Source organism: Geotrypetes seraphini, chromosome 1, assembly GCF_902459505.1.
Source record: "Geotrypetes seraphini chromosome 1, aGeoSer1.1, whole genome shotgun sequence".
Lineage (NCBI taxonomy): Eukaryota > Metazoa > Chordata > Amphibia > Gymnophiona > Dermophiidae > Geotrypetes > Geotrypetes seraphini.
This window is the reverse complement of record NC_047084.1, coordinates 67,562,924-67,590,887: the sequence shown is the minus strand read 5'-3', so window position 1 is coordinate 67,590,887 and position 27,964 is coordinate 67,562,924. Positions and strand designations below refer to the sequence as shown.

Genomic DNA, 27,964 nt, shown 5'->3' with positions numbered 1-27,964 from the left:
AAGACAAAAGTGTTTGTTCAGCACCTTTGCTTTTTCCTCATCACTGTCCACTTAGCGGTTCATAATATTTTAAAATCTCACAATTCCATTTCTAGCTTTCCTCCTTTCACTAATATACCTAAAAAAGGCTTGTCACCCTCCTTTGTTTTTAGCCATTTGTTTCTTTTCCAGCCGTATTTCTCTTTTCACTTCTTTCAGTTTTATCTGGTAATCTTTTCTGTGTTCCTCTTCTTCCGTTCTTTTATATTTCATCAATGCCAGATTCTTTGCTTTTATTTTGTCAGCAACATTTTTGATGAACCATATTGGTTTCCTTTTTTCTCTTGTTCTTGTTAACCTTCCTTATAAAAAGATCTGCTATTAAGTGATGGAATCAACTACCAGTTAAATTTAAGTCAATGTTTAAATATGGTGTCTTTTATAAAATTCTTAAAGCTTTTTTATTTTTAAAATATGTATTAACAACTGGTTTTTAATTGTATTAAATCTGTAGCTTCTGGGAATACCCAGATCTAATTTCTTTATAAACTACATAGAACACTAATTGAAGTTATTGCAGGGTAATAGAAATTGAATTGAAAAGGGGATTTGTTGTGTACCCTGATTTTCAAAGTATGAGTAGTTGTAACAAAAGACTGTCTGAGATGTATTCGTCAGTTGGATATTCTTAATGCATAGTCCTTTTATTTATGGTCTGTCTGTTTCCAGAGTACTCACAAAGTAGCCATCCACCTCCAATGTCACCTTGCTTTCCCACAGCTCAACAGCTGGCTCCTAGTGGCTTCTTTTGGGATTTAGTCACTTATATTTCAGAGAAATGCAGCTCATTTCCTTCAGTCTGGAATTTCTTCAACATGTTTACTTTGCACCTTCCCAACATCTTTCTATTACAGGGCAGAATGCCAGGCCCTCATACTGCCACTTGCACTAAGGTTCATGGCCAGGGCTGGCTTGGCAGATGTATGGCCACATAGCAGCTATCTATGGTTCAGTTAAAAATCAGGCAGCCTCAATGGGACCTCAGATGCACTGGGATTAGTGTTCTTGTTCCTTTTTCTACCATCATTTGTTCTTTGCAACAGACTTTGTTACAGTAGCATACATCCAGTGGGTGCCCCTTTGCTCTATTACAATTCATACAAATCCTAACTAAAGATGCATAAACTGGGGAGCCCATTTTGATAATAACCACATACAAGGAATGTGGTCAAAATCCAGTAAACTTCCCCACATCAACCAGTAGTTGCTCATGGAATTTACTATATTCTTTGAACATTTCTTCATTTGCTCTGGAACACAACAGTTTTAATTGAAACAAACAACTCAGTGGAAATGTTTTGTGTCATCATTCAGTGGGAAATTGAATCGCCATGCCTTTGCCAAGAAAGCAGCAAAGATTTTGTACTTTGTCATAGTCAATTGCATCTATATACATGCTACAGACCATCTTTCAAGAAACAAGACTTCTAAGGGCATTCTATTGCTTGATTCTCCCATTCTCTGGATAGGAGATCCTGGATTGAGGTGTTTTGTGTTGTTTTGTTGTTGTTTTTGCAATAATATATCAATTCTGATCACCGTATTTCAAAAAAGATATAGCGGAATTAGAAAAGGCTCAAAGAAGAGCGACAAAAGATGATAAAGGGGATGAAACTCCTCTCTTATGAAGAATGGCTAAAGAGGTAGGGCTTTTCAGCGTGGAAGAGAGATGACTGAGGAAAGATATAATTTAAGTCTAAAAAATCCTAAGTGAATTGATTTTTTTACTCCATCAAAAATTACCAAGATTAGGGAACATTTATTTGCTTTTCCTACATTAAAATTTTGCTTCTAAAAGAGATTCTTGACAGGACACTCTCCTTTCAAGCTGGTAAATTGAACACTTGGCTTAGTGAAACAACCTTAAAAGCTTCTTTCTATCAATCTTTTAGGAAATCAGTAAAGACTTATCTTTTTGACAAATTTATTAATTTATATTTTTCTTCTGTACTTATTTGCTACTTGTATTTTACTGGTTGTTAATTGCCTCCTTATTGTGAACTGCTTAGAACTGTTATGGTTATTGTAGTATACAAAATTAAAGTTATTAGTTGTTATTATTATTACTTTTAAAATCAATATAAGGAAATATTTTTTCAATCAGGAATAGTTAAGCTCTGAAAACACATTTCCAGAAGATGTGATGTTAATGTAGATGTGTTTTTAAAAGGTTTGGACAAGTTCCTAGACGAAAGGTCCATAGACTGCTATTGAGACAGACATGGGGGAAGTCATTGCTTGCCCTTGGATTGGTAGCATGGAATGTTACTACTATTTGGGTTATTGCCAGGTACTTGTGACCTTGATTGGCCACTTTGGAAACAGGATACTGGGCTAGATGGACCATTGGTTTAAACCAGTATGGCTATTCTTATATATGCTAATGTAGACACCACAAAAAAAAAAAAAATCCGTAGTAATTATAGCATCTCCTTAGTTACTCACAATGCTCTATATAATTAATGAGGAGAAAAGGGACCTCAGAACTGGAGCCTTCTTAAATGCATGACAAATTAATACTACTTTTTCATTCATTGGTTCAAAAAACTCTTTTTTCACATTACTCTCATAGCAAAACACTGCACAATTTCCAAAAATGGCCAAATACTATAATCTTCAATAACAATGGCATAATAGTATTCTCAGTGGCATACAATAACAAAAAAGATGCATTAAGTGCCATTGTGAATGGACCAGGCAGTCTTTGCCCTTTTCCTCCTTGCCTCCAGGCTCTTCTTGTTTTCCTCGGTTCTCCCAGGCACTGGTCTAATGCCTTCATTACACAACCTCCATGGTCTCTCAGGCCAAGTGGCTCCAGCCAGCCACTCCAATTCCTCTACTGGTCACCACTGGTCGTCAAGCTTGAACCCCTCCCTGGACTCCAGACTGTACCGGGGCCTTCCGGCTACTCCTTCTCATGGTCCCTCAGCCGTCTTTTATTGAATGCACGCACTGAGGACTCTCCCAACCCCTCAGTCTTATCGCAGACGCATGCACTGAGGACCAGTTGCTCAGTCATCTTATCGCAGACGCATGCACTGAGTACTTTTTTTCCAGCCAGTCTCTCTCTCTCAGTACTTTCCAGGTCATCAAGCTTGAGGGCTCTATAGTCCCTCCAAGCTCTGCAAAGACTCTCAGATGCTTTCTCACTCTGGGGCTACCAAATATAGGATAATGAAAAGAGATGAGAAATGAGCAGCCCTAAACTTCAGAGTAATCCACTTGTGTACCTGACAGTTCTGCTTGTTGAATGCAAAACCATTGTTCCAATGTAATAGGGATGGTATGCTGAACCATAGAGTTGACCATGCTTGCTTGCAAACATACTGTAGAAGATGTCAATACAACTTATTGGCTTCTCCTCCATCCCAGTCTCTGCTGTCCCTTTCAGTTCTTCTTTCTGCAGGTGAGCATGAACGTGTCATTCTGATCTGCTTCTCTTATTTCTTTATTATTTTGCAGTGTTTTCAGGATTTTTTTCCCATTTGTTAATGGTTTTACACAGCTCCAGGACTTGATGGGCTTGCTTGGAGAGGAGAAGACTGGCAGGTGAATCCTTTAGGGACTTGAACAGCCAGCTTGCTGAATATTTGTGAAACTCAAGGTTCTGGGTCCTCCGCATTTGCTTTCTTCTTTGACTTGGTCAGGAGCTTGGGCACAGGCTGTTAGGCATCAATAGCACTCAAAGTGCCAGCTGCAGTCCCCCCCCCCTCTTAGTATTTGTTGTGGCCTGGGGGAAGAGGGGTGGAGGTTCAGTCCGACTAAGATCTAACTAGCAGCCCAAAGATCTCGGCATGACAGCTGACCGGTGGTTTGAGGCAGAAAATCCCTTTATATCTAGGTACTCTTTCAAGAAGCTGGAGCAGGCTGTAGCACCCTTTCCCCTGCACACATGATCTGTGAGTACAGGCTGTGACAGTTTATGGAGAAAATTGGGGGGGAGTGTTTGGAAAAACTGTGTGTTGACTGTTTCTATAGCTAGGGCTTTGTCGTTCCTCCCCCTCACTTAAAATCCTATTTTGGGTTGGTTTTGGCCAGCCCTGAAGTGTTTAAAAGCCAGTTTTTGGTGCCAAATGCTGCCATGGCAGCCATCTTGGATTTCCAGGGGGGAGGGTGTTTCTAAGTTATGAAACTTCATGAGAACACCTCATTTTGTCTCAAAATCGGTAGGGATGGAGTTCTCAGACCCTAATACCCCTATATCATGCCTTATTTATGCTGGATGGGTGGCTGAAGAGTACCCTTGTGCCACGTTCCATGCGGCACAGGATGGAGGGGCAGGAGCTTTGGGCTTCACCCCTCCGCAGGCTTCTGGGGCTGGAGAAAGCAGATGGTACCGTCAAGGGCAATGCAACACTTTCTAGGGCCCTGGGACAGCAGCTCTGGGCAATGTAAGAGCATAGATGTTTCACAGCCAAAGAAAAGGCTTTTGTTGCACCCTAAGGGACAAGGAGACTTGCCTTCTCTGACATTTCCCAATAGTGCGATTCAGGCATTACAAGTTACACAGAACTCGATTATTTGTGTTCTGTTCAGTATTGGGAAATTTGATCATGTGTCTGAATTTTTTGTGAAACTTTACTGGTTGAAGATTGATTTTAGGATACAATATAAATTACTGCTATTAATCTATCTTTACCTTCATGGAATGGCGCCTAGATATTTAATCAACTGAATAGCAGCACAGGAGGATGCCACTTTTGGGTCCTCAGTACTATGTGCGGGCTAATCTTCCACTCTAGTCTTTAGGGACTGCTTGGGTACATCCCTACGGTTCAGCATACCATCCCTATTGCACTGTAAAAAGAGATTAGGTTCTTACTTTGATAATATCTTTTCCAGTAGGTAGGAAAATGGTATGCTGAACCCTCCACCCAGCAGTTATCTGATGCGCCTAAACTAAACTAAACCTTAGGTTTGTATACCGCGCCATCTCCGCAAGCGTAGAGCTCGGCACGGTTTACAGAGTTAGGAGGAAAGGAACTACAATGAAGGGTTATAGGAGAGGAACTAAGAAGATAGAGAGGGACAAGGGTACCAGAGAGCGGGAGGTGATTAGATTTTTGAAAAGAGCCAAGTTTTCAAGTATTTGCGGAAGGATTGGAAGGAGCTTGAATTTCTGAGCGGGGATGAGAGGTGGTTCCAGAGTTCTATGGTTCTAAAGGGGAGGGATGTTCCAAGTTTTCCTGAGCGGGATATACCTTTTATAGAGGGGTATGATAATTTCAGTTTTTGGGAGGGTCTGGTGGAGTGGGGGTTTGTGGAATTCCAAAAGAGTGGGATAACGGGAGGAAGGATGCCATGTAGGATCTTAAGCAGGCACTTTTAAAGAGGACTCTGGAGTGTACTGGAAGCCAGTGAAGCTTGGAGAGGAGTGGAGAGACGTGATCGAACTTGCCTTTTGCGAAAATAAGCTTAGCCGCGGCATTCTGAATTAGCTGAAGTCTATGTAGGTTTTTCTTAGTTAGGCTTATATAGATGGAGTTGCAGTAATCCAGCCTAGAGAGGATGGTGGATTGAACAAGGACGGCGAAGTGAGAATGATGAAAGCAGGATCTCACTTTCCTCAGCATATGAAGGCTAAAGAAGCATTTTTTTACCAAGGAGTTGAGGTGATCATTGAAGGAGAGGGAGGAGTCTATGACGATGCCTAGGACTTTGCTTGAAAACTCAAGCTGAACTCAAGCTGAAGAGTGGGGCCGGACGATAGTGGGATGGAGGTGGGTAAATGATCTAATGATGGGCCGAGCCAAAGTAATTTTGTTTTGGACTCATTCAGTTTCATTTGTACAGATTGGGCCCAGGATTGGAGGTTCATTATACATGCAGATATGTTCTTAGCGAGGTTAGTGAGGTTTGAGTCGGTCTCGAGGAGGATGAGGATGTCGTCAGCGTAGGTGTAGAGAGTTTCTAGGGGGGGATAGATGAAGAAGTTTCAGAGAGGACATGTAGATGTTGAACAGGATAGGAGAGAGGGGTGAGCCTTGCGTGACTCCACATATCGGCTTCCAGGGGGGGGATGAGGTACCGTTTATGTTAACGGTGTAGGAGCGGAAGCTTAGGAATTTCGAGAACCAATCTAGGACTGTGGAGCTTATGCCTATTTCGGAGAGTTGGAAGATTAGGATATCGTGATGGATGATGTCTAAAGCTGCGGAGAGGTCGAATTGTAGAAGAACAGCGAATTTGTTGCGAGAATGGAGTTGTTGCACCTTAAAGATTAATGAGGCCAAAAGGGATTCGGTGCTGAAGTTGGGTCTGAAGCCGAATTGGAGAATTGGTAGGAGAATAGAGAATCTTTATAGGTAGGATGAGAATTGAGTGGATATGATGGATTCTACCAACTTGGTTAGGAGAGGAATATTTGCTATTGGACGGTAATTTGATGGTATGGAGGGGTCAAGGTCGGTCTTTTTCAGTAGAGGGGTCAATGCAATATGTCCCATATCGGAGGAGAAAAGGCCCCTGTTAGGGCAGAGTTTATAAATTTGGTGAGGGAAGCGATGGCCTGTGTAGAGATATTCTCGAATAGATAGGAGGGGAAATGATCAGCTACACAGCTAAGATTTTTCCTGTCAGACACTGGAATTATGAAGATTCTGTTTATATACCATATATACTCGAATATAAGCTGAGACTTTTGGTGTCTTCGCTTATATTCGGGCCATCGTCTATTCACCCCCCCTCCCGTCCCGGCCAAATCCAAACCCCTCCACCTCACCCACGCACCCGCGTCTCCTCAGCAATCTCACGGTGGGTGGGACAGGAGGAATCCCTTCTGCCTCCTGTGCCTGCCTAAATTGGACATCTGCACTTCACTCCCACCTCTCCCATGCACCTTTTGGGTCCAGCGTAGCCAGCCGGTGCACGGAGCAGGAGCAATCTTCCTGCCATCCTGCTCTGTTCTAGGCCGCTGGCTGATTCCACCTCCCCTGCATTCCTTCCGGGTCCCACATAGCCAGTTGGTGCAGTGTGCATGGAGCAGGAGCAATCGTCGGGCTCTCCCACTCCTTTCGAGGCCACTGGCTGATTAGCTGCTGCAAGTTCTCGCAAGTAGATGTCCAATTATGGCAGACACAGGAGGCAGAAGGGATTCCTCCTATCCCGCCCACCGCAAGGCCACTGAGGAGTTGGGGGAACACGGGGGGGGGTTGGATTCGGCTGTGACAGGAGATAGGGGATCCTTCATATCCTGGACCACCGGTTCCCGTGGTAGGCAAGATGAAGGCTTGCAAGGCATCAGGAGGGAGGGAGATAAGAACATAAGAATAGCCTTACTGGTCAGACCAATGGTCCATTAAGCCCAGTAGCCCATTCTCACGGTGGCCAATTCAGGTCACTAGTACCTGGCCAAAACCCAAGGAGTACCAATATTCCATGCTACCGATCCAGGGCAAGCAATGGCTTCACCTTTATCTTTCTCAATAACAGACTATGGACTTTTCTTGCAGGAACTTGTCCAAACCTTTCTTAAAACCAGCTATGCTATCTGCTTTCACCACATTCTCAGGCAACACATTCCAGAGCTTAACTATTATCTAAGTGAAAAAAATTTCCTCCTATTGGTTTTAAAAGTATTTCCCTGTAACTTCATCGGGTGTCCCCTAGTGTTTGTAATTTTTACAGAGTGAAAAATCGATCCACTTGTACCCATTCTACTCCACTCAGGATTTTGTAAACTTCAGTCATATCTCCCCTCAGCCATCTCTTTTCCAAGGTGAAGAGCCCTAACTGTTTTAGTCTTTCCTCATACGAGAGGAGTTCCATCACCTTTATCATCTTGGTCGCTCTTCCTTGAACTTTTTCTAGGGCCACTATATCTTTTTTTGAAATAAGGAGACCAGAATTGAACGCAATACTCCAGATGAAGTCACACCATGGTACGATACAGGGACGTTATAATATTCTTAGTCGTGTTAACCATCACTCTTTTATTAATTCCTAGCATCCTGTTTGCTTTTTTGGCCGCCGCCACACATTGGGTGGAAGGTTTCATTGTAATATCTACAATGATACCCAGATCCTTTTCTTGGGCGCTAACCCCCAAGGTGGACCCTAGCATCAGGTGAGGGCAGAAGGGAGGAAGAGGGACAAGGTGCAGAGCCTGGTAGGGAGTGAGGGGGGCTGGGTGCAGAGCCTGACAGGGCAGGGAGGGAAGGGGACTAGGTGCAGAGCCTGGCAGGTGAGGAAGTGGGCGCTGGGTGCAGATCTTGGCAGGGCACTTGAATATTAAGCCCCCGTCTTATATTTGAGTCAACCATTTTTACTCCTTTTGGGGGGGAATAGGGATCTCGACTTATATTCGGATCGATTTATATTCAAGTATATACGCTGATTAAAATAGTAATAATTTTTTCTTATGTACCGCCCTACCAATAGTTCTGGGCGGTTTACAACAAGAAAAAACTGAAATATTTCAGTGAAGAAATACAATTCAATAAAATACTTATAGCTATTTAAAATACAACATCACTAATATATTGTTAAAAGTTAACATACAAATTTGTCAAATAAATAAGTTTTCAACAATTTCCTAAATTTGAAGTAAAAGGGAGGAATGGTTTGGCTCCATAAATGTTCAGGCTGTTATGTTCTTATTCAACTTGTATTTTTCTTATTTAACTTGTATTCATTGTTCTTTCAAAGGATTGTTAATGTTTCTACTACATTACTGTTCATTCAGTGATTGTTTTGAATTCATCTGAGCAGATCAGAAACTTGGGGCCTATTTTACAAAGCCTCGCTAGTGGCTGCTGCACGGTAATGGCCCCGAAGCCCATAGAGATTTAAAGGGCCTTGGGGCTGTTGCTGCATGGCAGCTGCTAGCAAGACTTTGTAAAACAGGCTGTTGGTTTCAGGAAGTTTCCTCCTTCTCCTGTCTTCTCCTATAGGGCTGTTGCCAGCTTTGGTACAAACTGAAGGGGGCAGTAGAGACCGGGGAGAAGGGAGGAGGAGCTGAAAAGCTGTGATTGACATCTTCTGCAGTACGTTTGCGAGCATAAATGGACAACCCTATGGTTCAGCATACTATCCCTATCTACTTAAAAATATATTCTAATCTAATCTTTGATTTTTTTTATACCGATTCATTCCAACAGGAGAGCTTGACTCAGTTTACAAAATATTAATATAATTATACAGGAGATTAGAACAGAACCTAATCTCTTTTTGTTTACCTGTCATAGGTGTTTTCCACAGGCAGGAAGGCTGATCAGGTTCATAATTTCTCCCATCTAGCTGAAATTTGCTTAAATGTCTTGAACTCTAGAAGTAACTGAGCAGACAATAAGACACTATGGACCGGATTCTCTATAGGGCGCCAATATAGGCGGCTACCTAAAAAGCAACCACCAATCCCATGTCAATCATGCAATGGTATCCTATAGAGAATTAGGTCTCCATGAAAGATAGGCACCAGAAATGTAGGCCAGAGTTTTACAGGCCTACATTCCTGACGCCTACCTATCTCGCCTACATAGGTGTGAGTCCAGCACCTTTTATTTAGACGCTGGTAGACACTTTATTTTTACCATTTTAAAAGGCATTTCTCAGTTAACTTAGGGCATCTACTGGCGTCCTAAGATTCAGTACCATTTATACAATATCTCCTTATGTATGGAAAGGGTTTTGCTTAGGAGAATTGTTCATTCTTTCACATCAGATGACTTCAACCAGTTTGTGTGCCTGATCAATCTTGCTATCTATGGGAAATATATTTTAAAGGTAAACAGCAATGCTTTATACTTGGGAGTTGTTCTTGATCAGTGCTTGACCATGAAAAATCAGATTGACGCAGTGGTTCAAAAGGGCTACTATACCTTATGGAAACTATGTACCATCAGATCCTACTTTTATGCCTCTGCTTTCACAATTCTAGTTCAGACACTACTTCTGAATATACTGGACTATTGTAATATTGTATACTTGACGAGTACTAAGAAAAATTTGGCCAGATTGACCCTGGTCTAGAATACAGCAGTAAAAATGATTTATGGTCTGAGGAAGTATGACCTCGTAACCCCCTATTAACGTGAGCTGCATTGGCTTCCGGTCGAGGTCTGGGTGATCTTTAAGTTAGGATGCTTATATTATAAAGTTGCCTTTGGTATTGTCCCATTATATCTTGCTGACAATTTGTTATTGTGGCGCATAAGAATAGTAGAAAATCTCATGCCCTATTTACGTTCCCTTCAGCCAAGGTCTGTAAAAGTAAGAAATTTGGGCATTGTCTTTCCTACCAAGATTTCCGTCCATTATTAATTAGATCCACATCTTATGAACATTTTAGAAAACTGTTGAAAACTTTTTTTTCAAAATTTTTGATCAATTATATATCTGTATATTATTCCTATATTTTTTTTATGGCATAATCTTTTGTTAACCGCATTGAACTCATGGCTATGCGGTCTAGAAATCTGCTATTATGTTAGGTTATTCTAAGAGCCTGTTATAAAGGCATTTCAAAATAAGCATGTATTTGAGAATTTTTATAAGTGCTATGTGATGTGGTTAGTATACATCTCTGATAAACTGGGGGTATACTTAATCAATGAATTTGTCACTTTCCATCCCCCCCCCCCCCCTTTTTTCAAAATCGCAGAAGCGGTTTTTAATGCAGGCCAGCGCACTGAATGCTGTGTGCTGCTCCCAACGCTCAGAGGAACTCTATGAGTGTCGGAAGAGCATTCAGCGCACCAGCCAGTGCTAAAAACCGCTTTCACAGTTTTGTAAAAGGGGGGCAGGTAAGCCACATTCTGTGCCATTCTTCATTACAACGCAGTGAATTCATGATTTCTTTCAAAATGCTTTCATTAATCTTACTTTTAGATTTGAGAAAAATGGAAATAATAATTCTTGGTTATCCTTGTAACAGACACAAAATGATTTCATGGTGATCTGCAATGTGGCAAAAATCTTAGAATTAGTTGTACCATTGATGGAACACCCAAGTGAGACCTTTCTTGCCACTATTGAGGAAGACCTCATGAAACTGATTATCAAACATGGAATGACGGTATGATTTACTGACATCCTGTTTTCCTTCCCTCATGTATTGTGTAATCTGTCTCACTCTTTTTTTTTCTGTTTTACTTTTCAATTTTCCAGTTGTAGGTTCTGGACTGTAAGCTGAGGAAGTTTAGTTCTTGTCTTTCAACTATATATTAAGACTCAGTACTGAAAGCCAGTATTTCTCATCCCTCTTCTGGAGAATACTAGTCAGGATTTCAAGATTAGCACAACAAATATGCATGAGATAGTAGCATACAATGGGTCTCAAATGTTTTCAAACTGTAATATTATTTTTGGTAATCCTGAAAACCTAACAGAAGAGGGTTAAGAAGCACTGCAGTAGGGATACTTAATGCCCTGTGATCAAATCACACTGGTGATATGATTACTTATGATAATAGCTAAAGCAAGAGTTTAAAAAATAATTACTATTCGGTAGAAGCAATTTTTTAAGGAGTTGCCTAGTTTTAGGTACTAAGGGCTAGATGCACTAAAGAGGATCAGTAAGATCATGTAGGTCTGCTCCAATTTTTGGCCAATTCAAAAAAAGCTATTGATGCACTAAAATATTTGAATGCAAATGATTCCCGTGGAGGTTCATCGTAATCCCCAACTCTCCTGTCTGATTGATTGCTGTAAGAGCGATTCGCATATGCAGAGCTGGCATGGGAAGCTCGAACTGCTGAGAAGCAAGGGAAGCCATGAAAGCAGCCTCCTGTCACTTGGCTATTCGGCGCAGGAAACCTTTTTTTTTTTTTTTCTTTTCTTTTTTTTAATGGGCACAGATGCTGTGTGTGTTACACACACACAACATCTGCCCATAAAAAGAAGCCCCACCCCTGCCAATGACAGCCTTCCCTGATGAACACGGCACCGGTACACCCTTCCCCCCCCCACACGCTAGCCAAAATCAGCAGGAGGGATGCCCATTCCCTCCTGCTATGCCCCCCCATGTGTGAAAAAAATGGCAGAAGGGATGTTCACTTTCTCCCGCCATGCTGACCACCCCCCCCTGTGGCAGTGAAACAGCAGCAGGAATGCCAACTCCCTCCTGCCACCGAAGGCCCACCATCGTGCCAGGCGCCCCTCCCCCAAACATCCCCAAATTCAGAAAGGGTGCAAAAAGAGCCGAACAAAAGACCCGGCGTGGATAACTAAAGAAGTGAAGAAAGCGATAGATGATAAGAAGAACTCATTCAAGAAATGGAAAAAGGGTAAAACCGAGGAGAACTAGAAAGAACACAGGAAGTATCAAAAAGAATGTCACCTCGTGGTTAGAAAAGCAAAAAGAGAATATGAAGAGAGGCTAGCCAGGGAAGCACGAAATTTCAAACCGTTCTTTAGATACGTTAAAGGGAAGCAACCGGCTAGAGATGAGGTGGGACCGTTGGATGACGGAGATAGGAAGGGTGTGTTGAAGGAGGAGAAAGAAGTGGCAGAAAGTCTAAACACGATCTTTTCATCATTATTTACAAATGAGGACACATCCAACATACCGGAACCTGAACAAATCTTCAAAGGAGAACAAGAAGAAAAATTAACATCCATGGAAGTAAACCTTGAAGACATACACAGGCAGTTAGAAAAATTAAAAACTGACAAATCACCAGGCCCGGACAGAATCCACCCTAGGGTGCTAAAAGAGCTTAAGGAGGAAATAGCGGAACTACTACAGCAAGTTTGTAATCTATTCCTGAAAACAGGCATGATCCCGGAGGATTGGAAAATAGCCAACATTACGCCCATCTTTAAAAAGGGATCAAGAGGTGACCCGGGGAACTACAGACCGGTAAGTCTAACCTCAGTTCCGGGGAAAATGGCGGAAGCACTGATAAAAGATAAGAACGAGAGGGCATTCTGAAAAGTTGAAAGGGGACAGATTCAAAACAAATGCCAGGAAGTTCTTCTTTACCCAACATGTGGTGGATACCTGGAATACGCTTCCAGAGGATGTAATAGGGCAGAGTACAGTACTGGGGTTTAAGAAAGGATTGGACAATTTCCTGCTGGAGAAGGGGATAGAAGGGTATAGATAGAGGATTACTGCACAGGTCCTGGACCTGTTGGGCCGCCACGTGAGCAGGCTGCTGGGCACGATGGACCACAGGTCTGACCAGCGGAAGCATTGCTTATATTCTTATGAGGAGCATCTAGAAAGGAATAAACTTATGAAAACAAGCCAACATGGCTTCTGCAAAGGAAGATCGTGCCTAACGAACTTATTGCACTTCTTCGAAGGAATTAACAAACGGATGGACAAAGGGGACCCCATTAACATTGTATACTTAGACTTCCAAAAAGCCTTTGACAAGGTACCCCATGAACACCTATTTCAGAAACTGAAGACCATGGGGTGGAAGGAGACGTACACAGATGGATCAGGAATTGGTTGGCAGGTAGGAAACAGAGGGTAGGAGTGAAGCCACTACTCGGACTGAAGGAAGGTCACGAGTGGTGTTCCGGAGGGATCGGTGCTCGGACCGCTGTTATTCAATGTATTCATAAATGATTTAGAAACGGGGACGAAGTGCGAAGTAATAAAATTTGCAGATGACACCAAACTATTTAGTGGGGCTAGGACTATAGAGGACTGCGAAGGTTTACAAAGGGTCCTGAACAAACTAGGGTAGTGGGCGATGAGATGGCAGATGAAGTTCAATGTAGAGAAATGTAAAATCTTGCACATAGGAAACAGAAACCCGAGATACAGCTACACGATGGGAGGGCTGTTATTGAGTGAGAGTACCCAAGAAAGGGACTTGGGGGTAATAGTCGACAAGACAATGAAGCTGTCGGCGCAGTGTGCAGCGGCCACTAAGAAAACAAATAGAATGCTAGGTATAATCAAGAAGGGTATTACAACCAGAACGAAAGAAGTTATCCTGCCGTTGTATCGATGGTGCACCCACATCAGAAATACTGCGTCCAATATTGGTCACCATACCTAAAGAAGGATATGGCGATACTCGAGAGGGTTCAGAAGAGAGCGACACGTTTGATAAAAGGTATGGAAAACCTTTCATACGCCGACAGATTGGAGAAACTGGGGCTCTTTTCCCTGGAGAAGAGGAGACTTAGAGGGGACATGATAGAGATTTACAAGATCTTGAAGGGCATAGAGAAAGTGGAGAGGGACAGATTCTTCAAACTTTCGAAAACTACAAGAACAAGAGGCCATTCAGAAAAATTAAGAGGGGACAGATTCAGAACCAATGCTAGGAAGTTCTTCTTCACCTAACGGGTGGTGGACACCTGCAATGCGCTTCCAGAGGGCGTGATAGGACAAGGTATGGTATTGGAGTTCAAGAAGGGTTTGGACAATTTTATGAAGGAAAAGGGGATAGAAGGGTATAGATAGAGGGTTACTATACAGGTCCTGGACCTGGTGGGCCCCCACTTGAGCAGACTCCTGGACATGATGGACCTCTGGTCTGACCCAGCAGAGGCACTTCTTATGTTCTTACCTTCCCCCATCTTCACCCCCCCCCCCCAAAAAAAAAAAAGGCAGGATGAATGTCCACTCCCTCCTGCGACCGGAGGTCCCCTGAAACTCCACCACTCCCTGTACCTTTCAAGGAAGGTGGGAGCAGGAGGGATGCTCAATCACTCCTACTCTAAGGCTCGCCTGTCCAAAATGGTAGGCCTTCCCTCCCCAGTGCATCATATGATGCACTGGGAGGGGGGCTAAGGCCCTGGAGGCTCCTGCCATTTTTTTTCTCATGCGAGGGGTGGCATGGCAGGAGAGAATGGCATCCCTCCTGCTGATTTTTGCTAGTGCATGTGGGAATTCCCGGTGCCGCATTCATCGGGGGTCATCGGGGAGGGCCATCATCAGTGGGGAAGCTTTTTTCATTTTTTTATGGGACAGATATTTTGCATGTGGAACACATGCAAAATATCTGTGCTATTAAAAAAAAAAAGACATGGCAGATCTATCAGTTTTTTTCAGGTCGCTAAAACCCTTGTTTTTTGTTTTGTTTTTTTGTGCATAGCCAAGCAATGTTAGTGCATTAATCGCTTAACTAGTTTGTATGGGGTTTTAGCTAATTTGCATGGCTGGATCAGAAAATGGGCGAATGAGAGGAAAACTGTGGTGAGCCGTTTTGTACACTGGGATGGCAGATGCGATCGTCGCTAAAGCTGTCAAAACAGATCTAGCGACGAACGCTGGCTTTAGTGCATCTGGGCCTAAGAGCATACATAAATGCTGGTAATTTAGTCATTTATATGTGTATGTGGCCGCTTATAAAATAGTGATTAGCATAAAAGTATGCCTTTAATTAAATTTTTATACTTTCACAATGGATATGCAGAAGGGTAGAATTTTGACAGTCTTCACTTTAACACATATAAATTGTAAAATTCTTCAACTAATCACATATGTTCAAAAAGTACACATTAACATTTACACCAGCCATTAAGATGGTGTATTCTTGTAGAATTGTGCTAATATTTTATAAAATCAAGTAGACATGTACTTGACATTTTAAAATAAGCACTTGAAAATATACGTAGACTTTTTAAAATCTCCCTCTGTATATGTTAGTACTCTATTAGTATAAATCTCAGATGGCCATCTTAAAAAAAAATTATGAGAGGAAGTTTTAGAAATGTAAATTAAGAAAATATTGTCTTGCTGTACATGTTAATGGAATAATTTAGGACATTATTTACTAACAGTTCACACTACTACTGTTAAAGCACATTACCCTTCATTCTAGAACAGGTCACCTATATTTAAGCACCATTTTTAAGCATAATGTATCATTCACATGGGTAGTTCGAACACTTACATGCATAAAATCAGTTGCACGTCTAACCATTATTCTATAATTATATGCTAAAATGGCTTGGTAAATAAATGTAAAGGGGATATTCACAGGGGTGCATATTTATGCCAGCCACAGAGCTAGCTTAAATGTGTACACCTACATTTAGGCACCTCGATGCCATTTTACATTAGTATTCTGTAAGAGCACTTACACATGCAAGTGTTGTTATAGAATAAGTTTACTGGCCATGCAATTATCATACATAGGTATTGGCATCCTGTTATAGGATTGTCTCCATTATTTTAACCGGACCCATTGCATAAAATATATGCATTAATGGCCTTAAACACTTAGTAAATGGCTCTTTTTGAGAGTTTTGGTAGTAATTTAGCTTTAGGTCAATATAAGTAATTAATTTTAGCTAGTGTAGTGGTTCTTAAAGTTTTACAAACTTTTTTGTATACAGCTTATGCAGTGTCCTTGTGAATTTTTAATTATTTATTTCAGAATGATTGATTTTAACTATTGCATTGAATAAATAATGTTAGTTCTTTTGTTTCTTTGTTTACAGGTAGTACAGCATTGTGTCAGCTGTCTTGGAGCAGTTGTAAACAAGGTTACCCAAAATTATAAATTTGTCTGGGCATGTTTTAATAGATATTATGGTAAGTGAAATGTCATATTTGTTCACTGACATTAATAAATTATGTTGTGTGTATGTTTGCATGTTCACTCCATTAAAGAAAAACCACTATGCACCAAAATGAAATTAACCACGAAAGAAAAAAGCCTCAGACAAAAGGAGAAATGAACCCACACTCTACTACCCAAGCATCATAGGCCAAAAAACTTTCGGATGTGGTTAATCATAGCTAATGAGAACTTTGGAAAAACAACTAGTTAGCAAGAAATGTTTTAGTTGCAATAGAGCATACTGAAAAGCCAGACGATTGTTTCGTGGTTAAATCGCCACTGCCTCAGGGCCTTGATTGAAATCCATGCTAACCTAAAAGTACAAAATGAAAATTCTGTGGATAAAGGTCCATATTCACTAAAGATAGCGACTCAATTGCTGTTGGCCGATTCTCTGGCTAATTTTTAAACAGCGATTGATTCACTATCTTTTTTGCATGCAAATGATTTGCACAGAGGTGCAAATCATTTACATGCAAACTCCCCGACTCAGTCACTCAGTGACAGGAGAAGCAGCAAGCTATCAGGGCTTTTTTTTTTTTTTTTTTATGGGCCAGATATTTTGCGTGTATTATACATGCAAAATATCTGGCCAATAGAAAAAGGCACCTCCCCCCTCGACAAAGTGCCCCCTCCCACCCCGAACCCCCCCAAAAATGACACCTGCCGCTGCCCGCTGACGCAAATGAATGGCAAGAGGATTCCTACTCCATCCTGCCATCGGCCCCCCCTCTTCTTTTCTCACCCCCCAATAAAACAAACAGGAGAAGGATGCCCACTCCTGCCCCCGGACGCCCCGTCCCCCTCCCCATAACTTTAAAAATTGGGAGTGGGAGGGGTGCTCAGTCTGTCCTGCTCCAGAGGCCTCCATGAACGAACTGCGGGCATTAGGCCCAATCCCGGTGTATCATGTAATGCACGGGGAGGGGCCTAAGGTCCTGATTGGCTCAGGTGCCTTGGGCTTCTCCCTTGGGAGGAGCCTGAGGCAACTGAGCCAATCAGAGACTTCCTTAGGGAGACTTCCTTAGGCAAAGCAATGGCCAATCAGGGACGTCCTTAGGCTCCTCCCTAAGGAAATCCCTGATTGCCCCAGGCACCTTCCAAGGGAGCAGCCTGAGGTTCCTGAGCCAATCAGGGCCTTAGGCTCCTCCCCATGCATCACATGATGCATGGGGCCTAAGACCCGCAGTTAGTTCGTGGAGGCCCCTGCAGTAGGAGGGACTGAGCACCCCTCCTCCCAGCTTTTAAAGGGATAGGGCGTGGGAATTCCTTCTACCATTTTTTCGGGGTTCGAGGAGGGAGCGCCTTGTCAAGGGGAGAGGCTTTTTTTTTTTTCTTGGCCAGATATTTTACATTTGTAATACACGCAAAATGTCTTGCCATTGCAAGAAAAATTGGAAAAAAAACAGGCAGACCTGTTGGTAATACAATTACTGACAGGTCTGCAGCAGTTGGGTTTTTGGATAGTAAAACCCGATTCAAAATAGCCAAGCAAATGTTAGTGAATCAATCGCTTGGTTATTTTGCATGGGGTTTTACTAATTTGCATGGATCAGATTGGACAACAAGTGGTGGGCTGTTTAGTGAATTGGGTAGGTGTCTGTGATCGTCGCTAAACCTGTGAAAACAGTTTTAGCGACGATCGCGGACTTTAGGGAATCTCGGGGCCAAAGTGCTCAAAAACAATGGTTATACATAAAAATGGATCAAACTTCCCTTTACTCACTATTAGGAGATAAATCCCTCTGCATACTGCCACAGAGAAACTGGTGCACAAACACAGCGTTAAGCGCACAACAGCCTATCAAAAGCAATAAAGCATGTGATAGGTCCAGCACGCATTCAGCTGGCCAATCAGGACAGGAAAAAAAAAGTTCCCATTAAAAAAGTCCTGTCCTGATTGGCCAACTAAATGCATGTTGGACCTATCACATGTATTTTGCTTTTGATAGGCTGTCGTGCGCTTCTTAACGCTACATTTGTGCACCGGTTTCTCTGTGGCAGTACACAGAGGGATTTTTCTCCTAATAGTGAGTAAAGGGAAGTTTGTTCAATTTTCATGTATAACCATTGTTTTTGAGCACTTTATCAACAGAATTTTCATTTTGTACTTCTAGGTTAGCTTTGATTTCAATCAAGGCCCTGAGGCAGTGGCGATCTAGCCACGAAACGATCATCGGTCTTTTCAGTATGCTTTATTGCAACTAAAACGTTTTTTGCTAACTATTGTTTTTCAAAAGTTCTCATTAATTACGATTAACCACATATGAAAGTTTTTTGGCCTATGATGCTTGGGTAGTAGAGTTTGGGGTTCACCTCTCCTTTTGTCTGAGGCTTTTTACTGTCGTGGTTAATTTCATTTTGGTGCATAGCGGGTTTTTTTTTAATGGAGTGAATTTTGGGGATATTGTTTGCATGTTCATGCATTCTCATATACATTATATATAATTCATGCAGATACACTAAATTTGTTTAAACATTTTGTCACATTTTTAGGTGCTCTTACAAAGTTAAAAAGTCAACACCAAGAAGACCCAAATAGTACTGTACTTTCTGCCAATAAACCAGCACTCCTCCGATCTCTTTTTACTGTTGGAGCACTTTGTCGTCATTTTGATTTTGATCAGGAAGATTTTAAAGGCAATAGTAAGGTAAATAAACTGCTCTGATTTTATTTTTCTAGTCTCTGGTTTAGCTGAAGAATTATTCATGATCTTTTGATTTAAGCTTTTGCTGCTATTTTGCAGATATGTTTTAGGATATGTTTTATTATGTTCTTTTATAATTTATGTATGTAATTCATGTAAACTGTTTAGTTTTAAACAGTATAGAAATTTTTTAAATAAATAAATATTGAAAGAGGTGCTTCAGAAAAAGTAAACCTTGCCCAACATTACCAAAATATGAATACTTCCTGCCTTCAAATTTTGGAAATATGAATTCTTTAGTTAAGCCTTGAATCTTTTAACACAGTGGTTCCCAACCCAGTCCTGGATGACCACCATCCAGTTGGGTTTTTGGGATAGCCCTAATGAATATGCATGAGAGAGATTTGCATATAATGGAGGCAACAGGCATGCAAATCTACGCCATGCATATTCATTAGGGCTATCCTGAAAACCTGACTGGCTGGTTGGCCTCCAGGATAGGGTTGGGACACACTGTTTTAACAGTATAAGGCAGCGGTCTCAAAATCAAACCCTTTGCAGGGCCACATTTTGGATTTGTAGGTACTTGGAGGGCTGTAGAAAAAATAGTTGATGTCTTATTAAAAAAATGACAACTTTGCATGAGGTAAAACTCGTTATAGTAAATATAACGAGTTTTACCTCATTCAAAGTTGTCATAGAGTTATATAGTTTATAAATCTTATAACTATATGTCATATAGTTTATAAATCTTTCCTTAATTGCTTCTGATAATTTCAGCTATACACAGCTGAAAGCAGTGCAATATGCAGAAAGTAAACATAAGAACATAAGAATTTGCTGCTGCTGGGTCAGACCAGTGGCCCATCGAGCCCAGCAGTCTGCTCCCGCGGTGGCCCCCAGGATCAAAGACCAGTGCCCTGAGATAAGCCCTACCTGCTTACGTACTGGTTTAATAGGAACCCGTCCAACTTTATCTTAAATCCATGGAGAGTGTTTTCTCCTATAACCGCCTACGAAGAGCTTTCCAGTTTTCCACCACTCTTTGGGTGAAGAAGAACTTATTAACATTTGTACGGAATCTATCCCCTTTTAACTTTAGAGATTGCCCTCTCATTCTCCCTACCTTGGAGAGGGTGAACAACCTGTCTTTATCCACTAAGCCTATTCCCTTCAGTATCTCGAATGTTTCTGTCATGTCCCCTCTCAGTCTCCTCTTTTCAAGGGAGAAGAGGCCCAGTTTCTTTAATCTCTCACTGTACGGCAACTCCTCTAGCCCCTTTACCATTTTAGTCGATCTTCTTTGAACCCTTTCGAGTAGTACCGTGTCCTTTTTCATGTATGGCGACCAGTGCTGGATGCAGTACTCCAGGTGAGGGCGCACCATGGCCCGGTACAGCGGCATGATCTGTTCGTGATCCCCCTTCTTAATCATTCCCTGCATTCTGTTTGCCCTTTTCACCCCCGCCGCACATTGCGCGGACGGTTTCATCGTCTTGTCGACCAGTACTCCCAAGTCTCTTTCCTGGGGGGTCTATCCAAGTACCGCCTCTGACATCCTGTATTCGTGCATAAGATTTTTGTTAATGACATGCATCACCCTACACTTATCCACGTTGAATCTCATCTGCCATGTCGCAGCCCATTTCTCCAGCATGTTTATGTCACGTTGCAGATGTTCGCAATCCTCCTGCGTCTTCACTACACTGAATAACTTCTTATCGTCCGCAAATTTAATCACCTCACTCGTTGTACCAATTTCCAGATCATTTATAAATATGTTGAAGAGCACGGGTCCAAGCACTGAACCCTGCGGCACTCCAGTGGTGATGCTTTTTCAGTCTGAGTATTGTCCATTTATTCCCACTCTCTGTTTCCTATCCGCTAGCCAATTTTTAATCCACATGAGTATTTCACCCTCGATTCCATGACTCGCAATTTTTCATCCACATGAGTATTTCACCCTCGATTCCATGACTCGCAATTTTTCGAAGTAGTCGTTCATGTGGAACCTTGTCGAAAGCCTTCTGAAAATCCAGATATACATTGTCGACTGGGTCTATCCATCTGTTTACTCCCTCGAAGAAGTGCAGCAAGTTCGTCAAGGAAGATCTTCCTCTTTTGAAGCCATGCTGGCTGGTCCTCATCAGGTCGTGTCCGTCAAGGTGCTCAATGATGCGGTCCTTTATCAGCGCCTCTACCATCTTTCCCGGTACCGAGGTCAGACTCACCGGACTGTAGTTTCCCGGATCATCGCCATAACATTCGCCACCTTCCAGTCTTCCGGAACCCTTCCCGATTTGATTGACAGATTGGCTGTCAGTTGAAGCAGTTCAGCTATAGTCCCTTTCAGTTCCTTTATTACCCTCGGATGGATGCCATCTGGTCCTGGGGATTTATCATTTTTAAGCCTATCAATCTGCTGGCATACCTCTTCTAGACTGACCATCAACCCTGTCAAGTTTCCCGTCTTCGATTCCCGTGTATAGCTTGTTGGCTTCCGGTATGTTGTGTATATCCTCTTTGGTAAACACAGATGCAAAAAATGTATTCAGTTTGTTGGCGGTGGCTTTGTCCTCCTTTAGCACTCCTTTTATTCCTCGGTCATCCAACGGCCTCACTGCTTTCTTCGCGGGTCGTTTCCCCTTAATATATCGAAAGAACAGCTTGAAGTTTTTCGCCTCCTTGGCTATTTTTTCCTCATAGTCTCTTTTGGCCCCTTTTATCAAAGTATCAACTGCAAGACAAGATTTTGTACCAACTATTTTGAGGCCCTTGGTATTATAAAGAATGATTCTTTTGGGAAAACTTGTGCCTTAAGTGTCCGGCGGTCGCGTCCGCAACTGCCTTCAGCTCTCACCTCCTCCATCTCCAGATACACACAAGCTGCACTGCCTCCAATGGTTACCTTACATTCTGGAACGTTGCCCACCTCACTGCTGTAATCTCACACAAGCGCTTTCCTGCATCTGCACACAATTGGACTCCACCTCACAAGCGCTTACATGAGGTTACAGCGACCGCCAGACACTTAAGGTACAAGTTTCCCTAAAGAATCATTCTTTATAATACCGAAGACCTCAAAATAGTACCTGGCGGGCCGCGAGTTTGAGACCACCGGTATAAGGGTTTTGTTGTTTCAGTTTTAAATTTGTAGTGGTTTGACCTTTACAGCCTCATTTCAGACAGGATACAGAAGTGGGAATTAAGACATCCAGGTCCAGGACATCTCAAGTTTCACTAATATCTTAGAATTAAATCTGCTGACGTGGAGGCTGTTTTAAAATACAGGAGAAATTAGCATTCTTGCTCTATGTGTAGGTGATATCAACCATAACCCGATTGGCCTGTTGGTCCTCCAGGACAGGATTGGGAACCACTGATATAAACAACCAGTTTAGAAAAAAAATGGCAAATTTCCATGAGTTAAAAAGCAGCACATAAATGTGCTTTTATAGTGTTACATACATGTTTATCTTTGCCATTTTAGATAGATAAACATGCATTTTCCATGTACTGTCACAGAGACTGGTTTCCTATCCCAGTTTAGCTTTTGGAGAGGACAAAAACCATAGGGATGAGGGGATTAAGGGGACAACCTCTCCAAATCTCTCCAGTGGAGTGCTGCTCAATAAAAGTAGTTTGCCAAAACCTAAATGTTCATTAATTGATGTTTAGTCATCTTCTGAAATGGGGAATAAATGTCTGTTAACGTGTCATGCCCTTGTTTCAGCCAAACATGCTCAGACCATGTCCCTTGCCATTTTCACACACTTGGATTTGAGACATGTATATCCCAGCTTTGTAAAATGGAGACTTAAGACAATTTGCCATTGCACTTTTGCCATTGGGATTATTTAAAATATGCTGAGGCAACAGAGCTGCTTCAGGAAATTGGACTTCTTCCAGACTTATTTGATTTTGTTTTTCAATTTTTTTTCTTCCAGTTTATGAATTAGTTTAAATTTTTTTATTCCATTGTTTTTACCCCTATTCTTTTTATTTTATTAACTGAATTCTATTGTTTAACGATTCCTCCCTTCTATTCCTTTTTACATATTACTTTAATTCATTTAGATATCATTTATATAGATGGTGCTCCTATCTGTAAAGTTAGGAATTTCTATGAAATATTCTACATGCTTCTCTCCTCTCCACTCCTTCCTGCCCTCCATAGTCCTCACTACCCTCTTCTAACCCCTTCCTCTGTAATGTTGCCTAGAGCTTGTATAGATATGTGCAACGCACAAATGGAAGAAATAAAATAAATTATGCAAGATACACCTTTAAGTACTGAGATGTGAATAGCTCCTCTAAATGACCACCCCACACTCCTGACTGACCAAAACCTAGACCCCGCTCCCATACCTCCATCCTCTACCCAAACAAGTCCCCAAGAGAGATCCTTGATGGGTTGGGAGGGAGTCAGGTCAGGAACCCCCTCCCATCTCAAGAGCACACCCCCAACTGGCAAGCCGGCAAGAGGAATGCCCACTCCTTCTTGCTTGCAGACCCGCCTCTTCAAAATGGCAGGCCTTCCAATTCCCAGTGCATCCTGGGATGTACCAGGGAGGGGCCTAAGACTCAGATTGGTTCAGATAAGGTATCTATTTATTTATTCATTCAATTTTTCTATACCGTTCTCCCAGGGGAGCTCAGAATGGTTTACATCAGCGGTCTGAAACTCGCGGCCCCCTCCCCCCCGGTAATGTTTTGCGGCCCATGGTCTAGACGCAATGATGGCGTGTTTAGTTTCTGGCCGGTTCCCATGCTGCACTCGTTTTTCCTTCAAAGCCGCGGCTCCTCGCGCAATCTGTGCCTGCGTCAGAAGCCTCTCTGACATCATGACTTCAAAGAGAAGACTTCCAACGCAGGTGCATATCACACGAGGAGACGATGACGCTTGCAGCTTTAAAGGAAAAATGAGTGCAGCAAGGGAGCTTGCCAGAAACTAAACAGTTCTGAAATGCTGCTGCTGCATATGGAATGGGGAAGAGAAATGCTGCTACTGCACCCAATTTGGGAGAGAGGGGGAAGGAAGGAGAATGAAGACAAGGGAGAGGAGAGGAATGAGAAATGCCAAGCCCATGAGAGGGCAGGAAAGGAAAGAAGGAAATGAGATACCAGATCATGGAGGGGGAGGGAGAGATGCCAGGGCATTGGGGGAAGGGAAGGAGACAGATGCCAGACCAGGGGAAAGGAAGGAGGGAGGGAGAGAAAGGAAGGAGAGAGATGTCAGACCATGGAAATAGGGAGGGAAGGAGAAAGAGATAGAAAGGGAAGGTAAGACATGGAAAAGTAGATTTTTAGAAGAAAGCAGAAAAATTGAATGTTAAGTTAATGCCAAAGATGGATGCAAGGCAGAAAGTGAAGACGGAGAGAAAACCAGTCAAAGGACAAGAAGGCCCTGGAAACATAGTTAAAAGCACAGAAAAATAAAGTCACCAGACAACAAAGGGAGGGGAAATGATTTTATTTTCAATATATTGATTGAAATGTGCCAGTTTTGAGAAAGGAAAGATGTTAAACTTTAACTGTGAGGGCTGCAGAAAAAATAGTTAATGTCTTATTAAAGAAATGAAAATTTTGCATGAGGTAAAACTCTTTATAGTTTATAAATCTTCTTAGATGCAGCATCAAGAAAATGCAAACAAGTTTTTTCCATGCAATTTCATTTGAGATACAGCTGAGCCTTTTGCTTTAATTTGCATATATTTGTTGTTGTAATTATAGGCAAATGTCAGTCAAGGCAAGCCACATTAGAGCACAGAAGTTCACTGGACTTAGGTCATTATTGATTACTTACTGTATTTTTCGCTCCATAAGACACACCTGACCATAGATTTAGAGGAGGAAAACAAGAAAAAAAACATTCTGAACCAAATCCTCCCTGCCATGCTCTGCACCCAACCCCACACTCCTTGCCAGGCTCTGTACCCTGTCCCCCCTCTTTTGATCTAGTGGTAGGCTGGGTCAGGGCAGGCGGGGACAGGGGACAGGACAGTGGCTGGCTGGCAGGCAGGTAGGGACAGGGCAAGCAGGGAAGTCTTTCTGTTTCCTGCTCAGCTTTAGAAATGCCTTTTCATATTTATTTCCTGTTTTTTAAAAAAATTTTTAAAGCAATTCTTGCCTCAGCTGTACATTTGTTGTAAATTTACTGTAATTCCAGCAGGAGGGCCCCCTTTCCTGGTACCTTTCTGCAGGACCCCCCCCCCCCCTTCCCGGTACCTCCAGCAAATTAAACAGTAAAAAATCAGGGACAATGAAAGTCTGACAGCATTCTTACAACAGCCACACGGATGTCCGTACAGAGCAGGGCAGCCTGGTTTTGGTACAGTAGACTAAATCAAGCGTCCCAGGTTAAAATACCATTAACTACTTTTTTTTTTGTGAGCACTCTAGGAACAGAAATACTGCATTTTTCACTCCAGTGAGAATCAGGCGCAAGCCCCGAGCACGCCTGCCTCGTCTTGTGCCACTGCCCAAATGACGCCATCAGCTCGGTCCAGCGCTGCATCAGCAGACGGAAGTGAAAGGCAGGCGCGAGCGAGTCTCGCAAGAACTAATGGCACCATTCAGGCGGCAGCGCAGGACCAGGCAGGCGCGCTCGGGGCTCACGCCTGCCATTCACTTCAGCAAGGGAGCCTGCAGATGCAGCGCTGGACCGCCAGGATTACATAATTTATGGGGGGGTGGGGGGGCGGTATTCGCTTCATAAGACGCACCCTTATTCCACCCCCTTTTGGGGGGTGGAAAAAGTGCATCTTATGGAGCGAAAAATAAAGTAACTTAGGGCTTCTTTTACTAAGCATTTTTAGCGCACGCAGGAAATTACCGCGTGCTACACTTCTAGAACTAATGCCAGCTCAATGCTGGTGTTAAGGTCTAGTCCGCGTGGCAATGTAGCGTGCGCTATTCCGCGCGTTAAAGCCCTAACGCGGCTTAGTGAAAGGAGCCCTTACTATGATGTTATGTCCTCTTTTTATTTCCCTCTGGTTGAACACAATGAAAAACAAGGCAAGGATTCGTTGGCTATGCAAGCAATGAGGCTTGAAGATTTTAATTCTATGCTTTTTCTCAAATGAGATGGAGTATTGTACCTGTACATTTCATGAATAATGTTATTCATCCAGGGACTTGAAAAATGTAACTGCAGCATTCTCTATCACTCAGTAGTACTCCAAAATTTTAAAATGCTTTACAGATAAATGAAATGAAAAATTGAATGTGATGCTAAAATTGACTTTCTAATACAATAGCTAAGTTTAAAGTTTAATAGTTTTAGAATAGCAGAAGAAAAACTTCTCTAAATGGAAAAATAGATTTGTAATTTGCAGTTAGCTTGAAAATATCTTGTTTTTTTTAAACAACATATTTAGAAGTTGACTTTTTTATTTTGCTTTAAAAGTAGCTTATTTCAATCCAGGTACAACTTTTTTTTCTAATAAATTTCTATCTTTTGTTTTTCTAGGTTAACATAAAAGATAAAGTACTTGAACTGCTGATGTATTTTACAAAACATACAGATGAGGAGGTGCAAACAAAAGCTATTATTGGGCTAGGTAAGAATAGCTAGAATTGTTAATGTCATTTGATTGTAGTATACCTAAAAGAAAAATTTATATACACTGCTCCTATCTTATGTACTCATCTACGTAAAACAGTCCATTTTGTTACTTACATTTTTATTGAAAAAGATAAATATGAACACAGAAAAAAGCAGAAATGCAACAAGGAAAGAGTTATCACTAATCCTTCCATATCTCCTCCCCCCCCCCCCACACACACACACATTCTGCTTAGAATCAACATCCTCATATCTCTTTTGTAAAGACCAAGAACAATTAAAACTGTCTATCCTGTTTTTCCTGAGCCATGTCAATCTTTTCTTGAGAACTACATATTTCAGTCTTTGGTGCCATCTAGTAGAAAGTTGCTGTTTGGCATTCCATTCTGCCGCTTTCATGGATCAAGGTGCATATTGGGGAACCCGCCGAAATGGTGGGGGGAAGAAAGTGCTCACTGCGGGCAGGCGGACAAGGCCATCCCCTGCCTCGTGGAGTGGTGAATGGCCTTGTCCCCACTGATAAGGGAGGGAAGGCGCGCGGTCACCGATGGTGCGCAACCCCCTCCCTACCTCCTGCGAAATCTATCTCCCTCCCCCTTACTTTCGCAGCACTTTAGAAAATAAACTGATGCCAGCGAAGCCTGCCTGTGCTGCCCTGCAGTCGCGTGTGTGTGGGTGGAAGCTTCTCCTCTGATGCAGCTTCCGGTAGCAATGTAGTGGGCGCTTCCAGTTGCGTCAGAGGAGAAGCTTCCGCCCACACACACGCACTGCAGGGTGGCGGGATACCGGAGAAGGAAACTGCGGGGCCGGTCATGGGTGACATTAAACACGAGTTGGAAGGTAGGACGGGGAGGAGTCTGAGAATGAGGGCTAGGTGGTGGATCGCAGACGGCAAGGAGAAAGGGAGATTATGGTGGACAGGGGTGAGTGATAGAGATGATAGACCACAGGGGAGGGGAATAGAGGGGAGAGGCGTGCTGTCCCCGGTAGCATGTGAAAAGGCATTCTGTATGTGTGTGAGTGTGAGGCTAGTATAACGCGTGCGCCGTTTGCCAAATGCATACGCCTTGGTATCTTTGCAGAAAAGTTGGTCAGACCAGGGCCCAGGTGTCCCGCCCGCCCCTCCCCAATACACTTCTGTGGTCTTAGGAGTGAAAAAATTTACTAGTTTTCTTTAAGAATTTGTTTAGTCTGCTATGGTTTTTAGCTTTAGCCATTTTTTTTCCTTTGTTGCG

The 27,964-nt window shown here is 42.4% G+C and overlaps 1 protein-coding gene across 1 annotated transcript in view; it reads left to right on the top strand.

Moving 5' to 3' along the window:
* Positions 1-27,964, top strand: part of NIPBL (NIPBL cohesin loading factor) — a 1,354,860-nt gene that overhangs the window by 1,237,341 nt on the left and 89,555 nt on the right. The window contains 4 exon segments of the mRNA XM_033932779.1: positions 10,913-11,053; positions 16,393-16,486; positions 19,011-19,165; positions 26,634-26,724. Of these exon segments, the coding sequence (XP_033788670.1) occupies positions 10,913-11,053; positions 16,393-16,486; positions 19,011-19,165; positions 26,634-26,724 (481 nt within the window).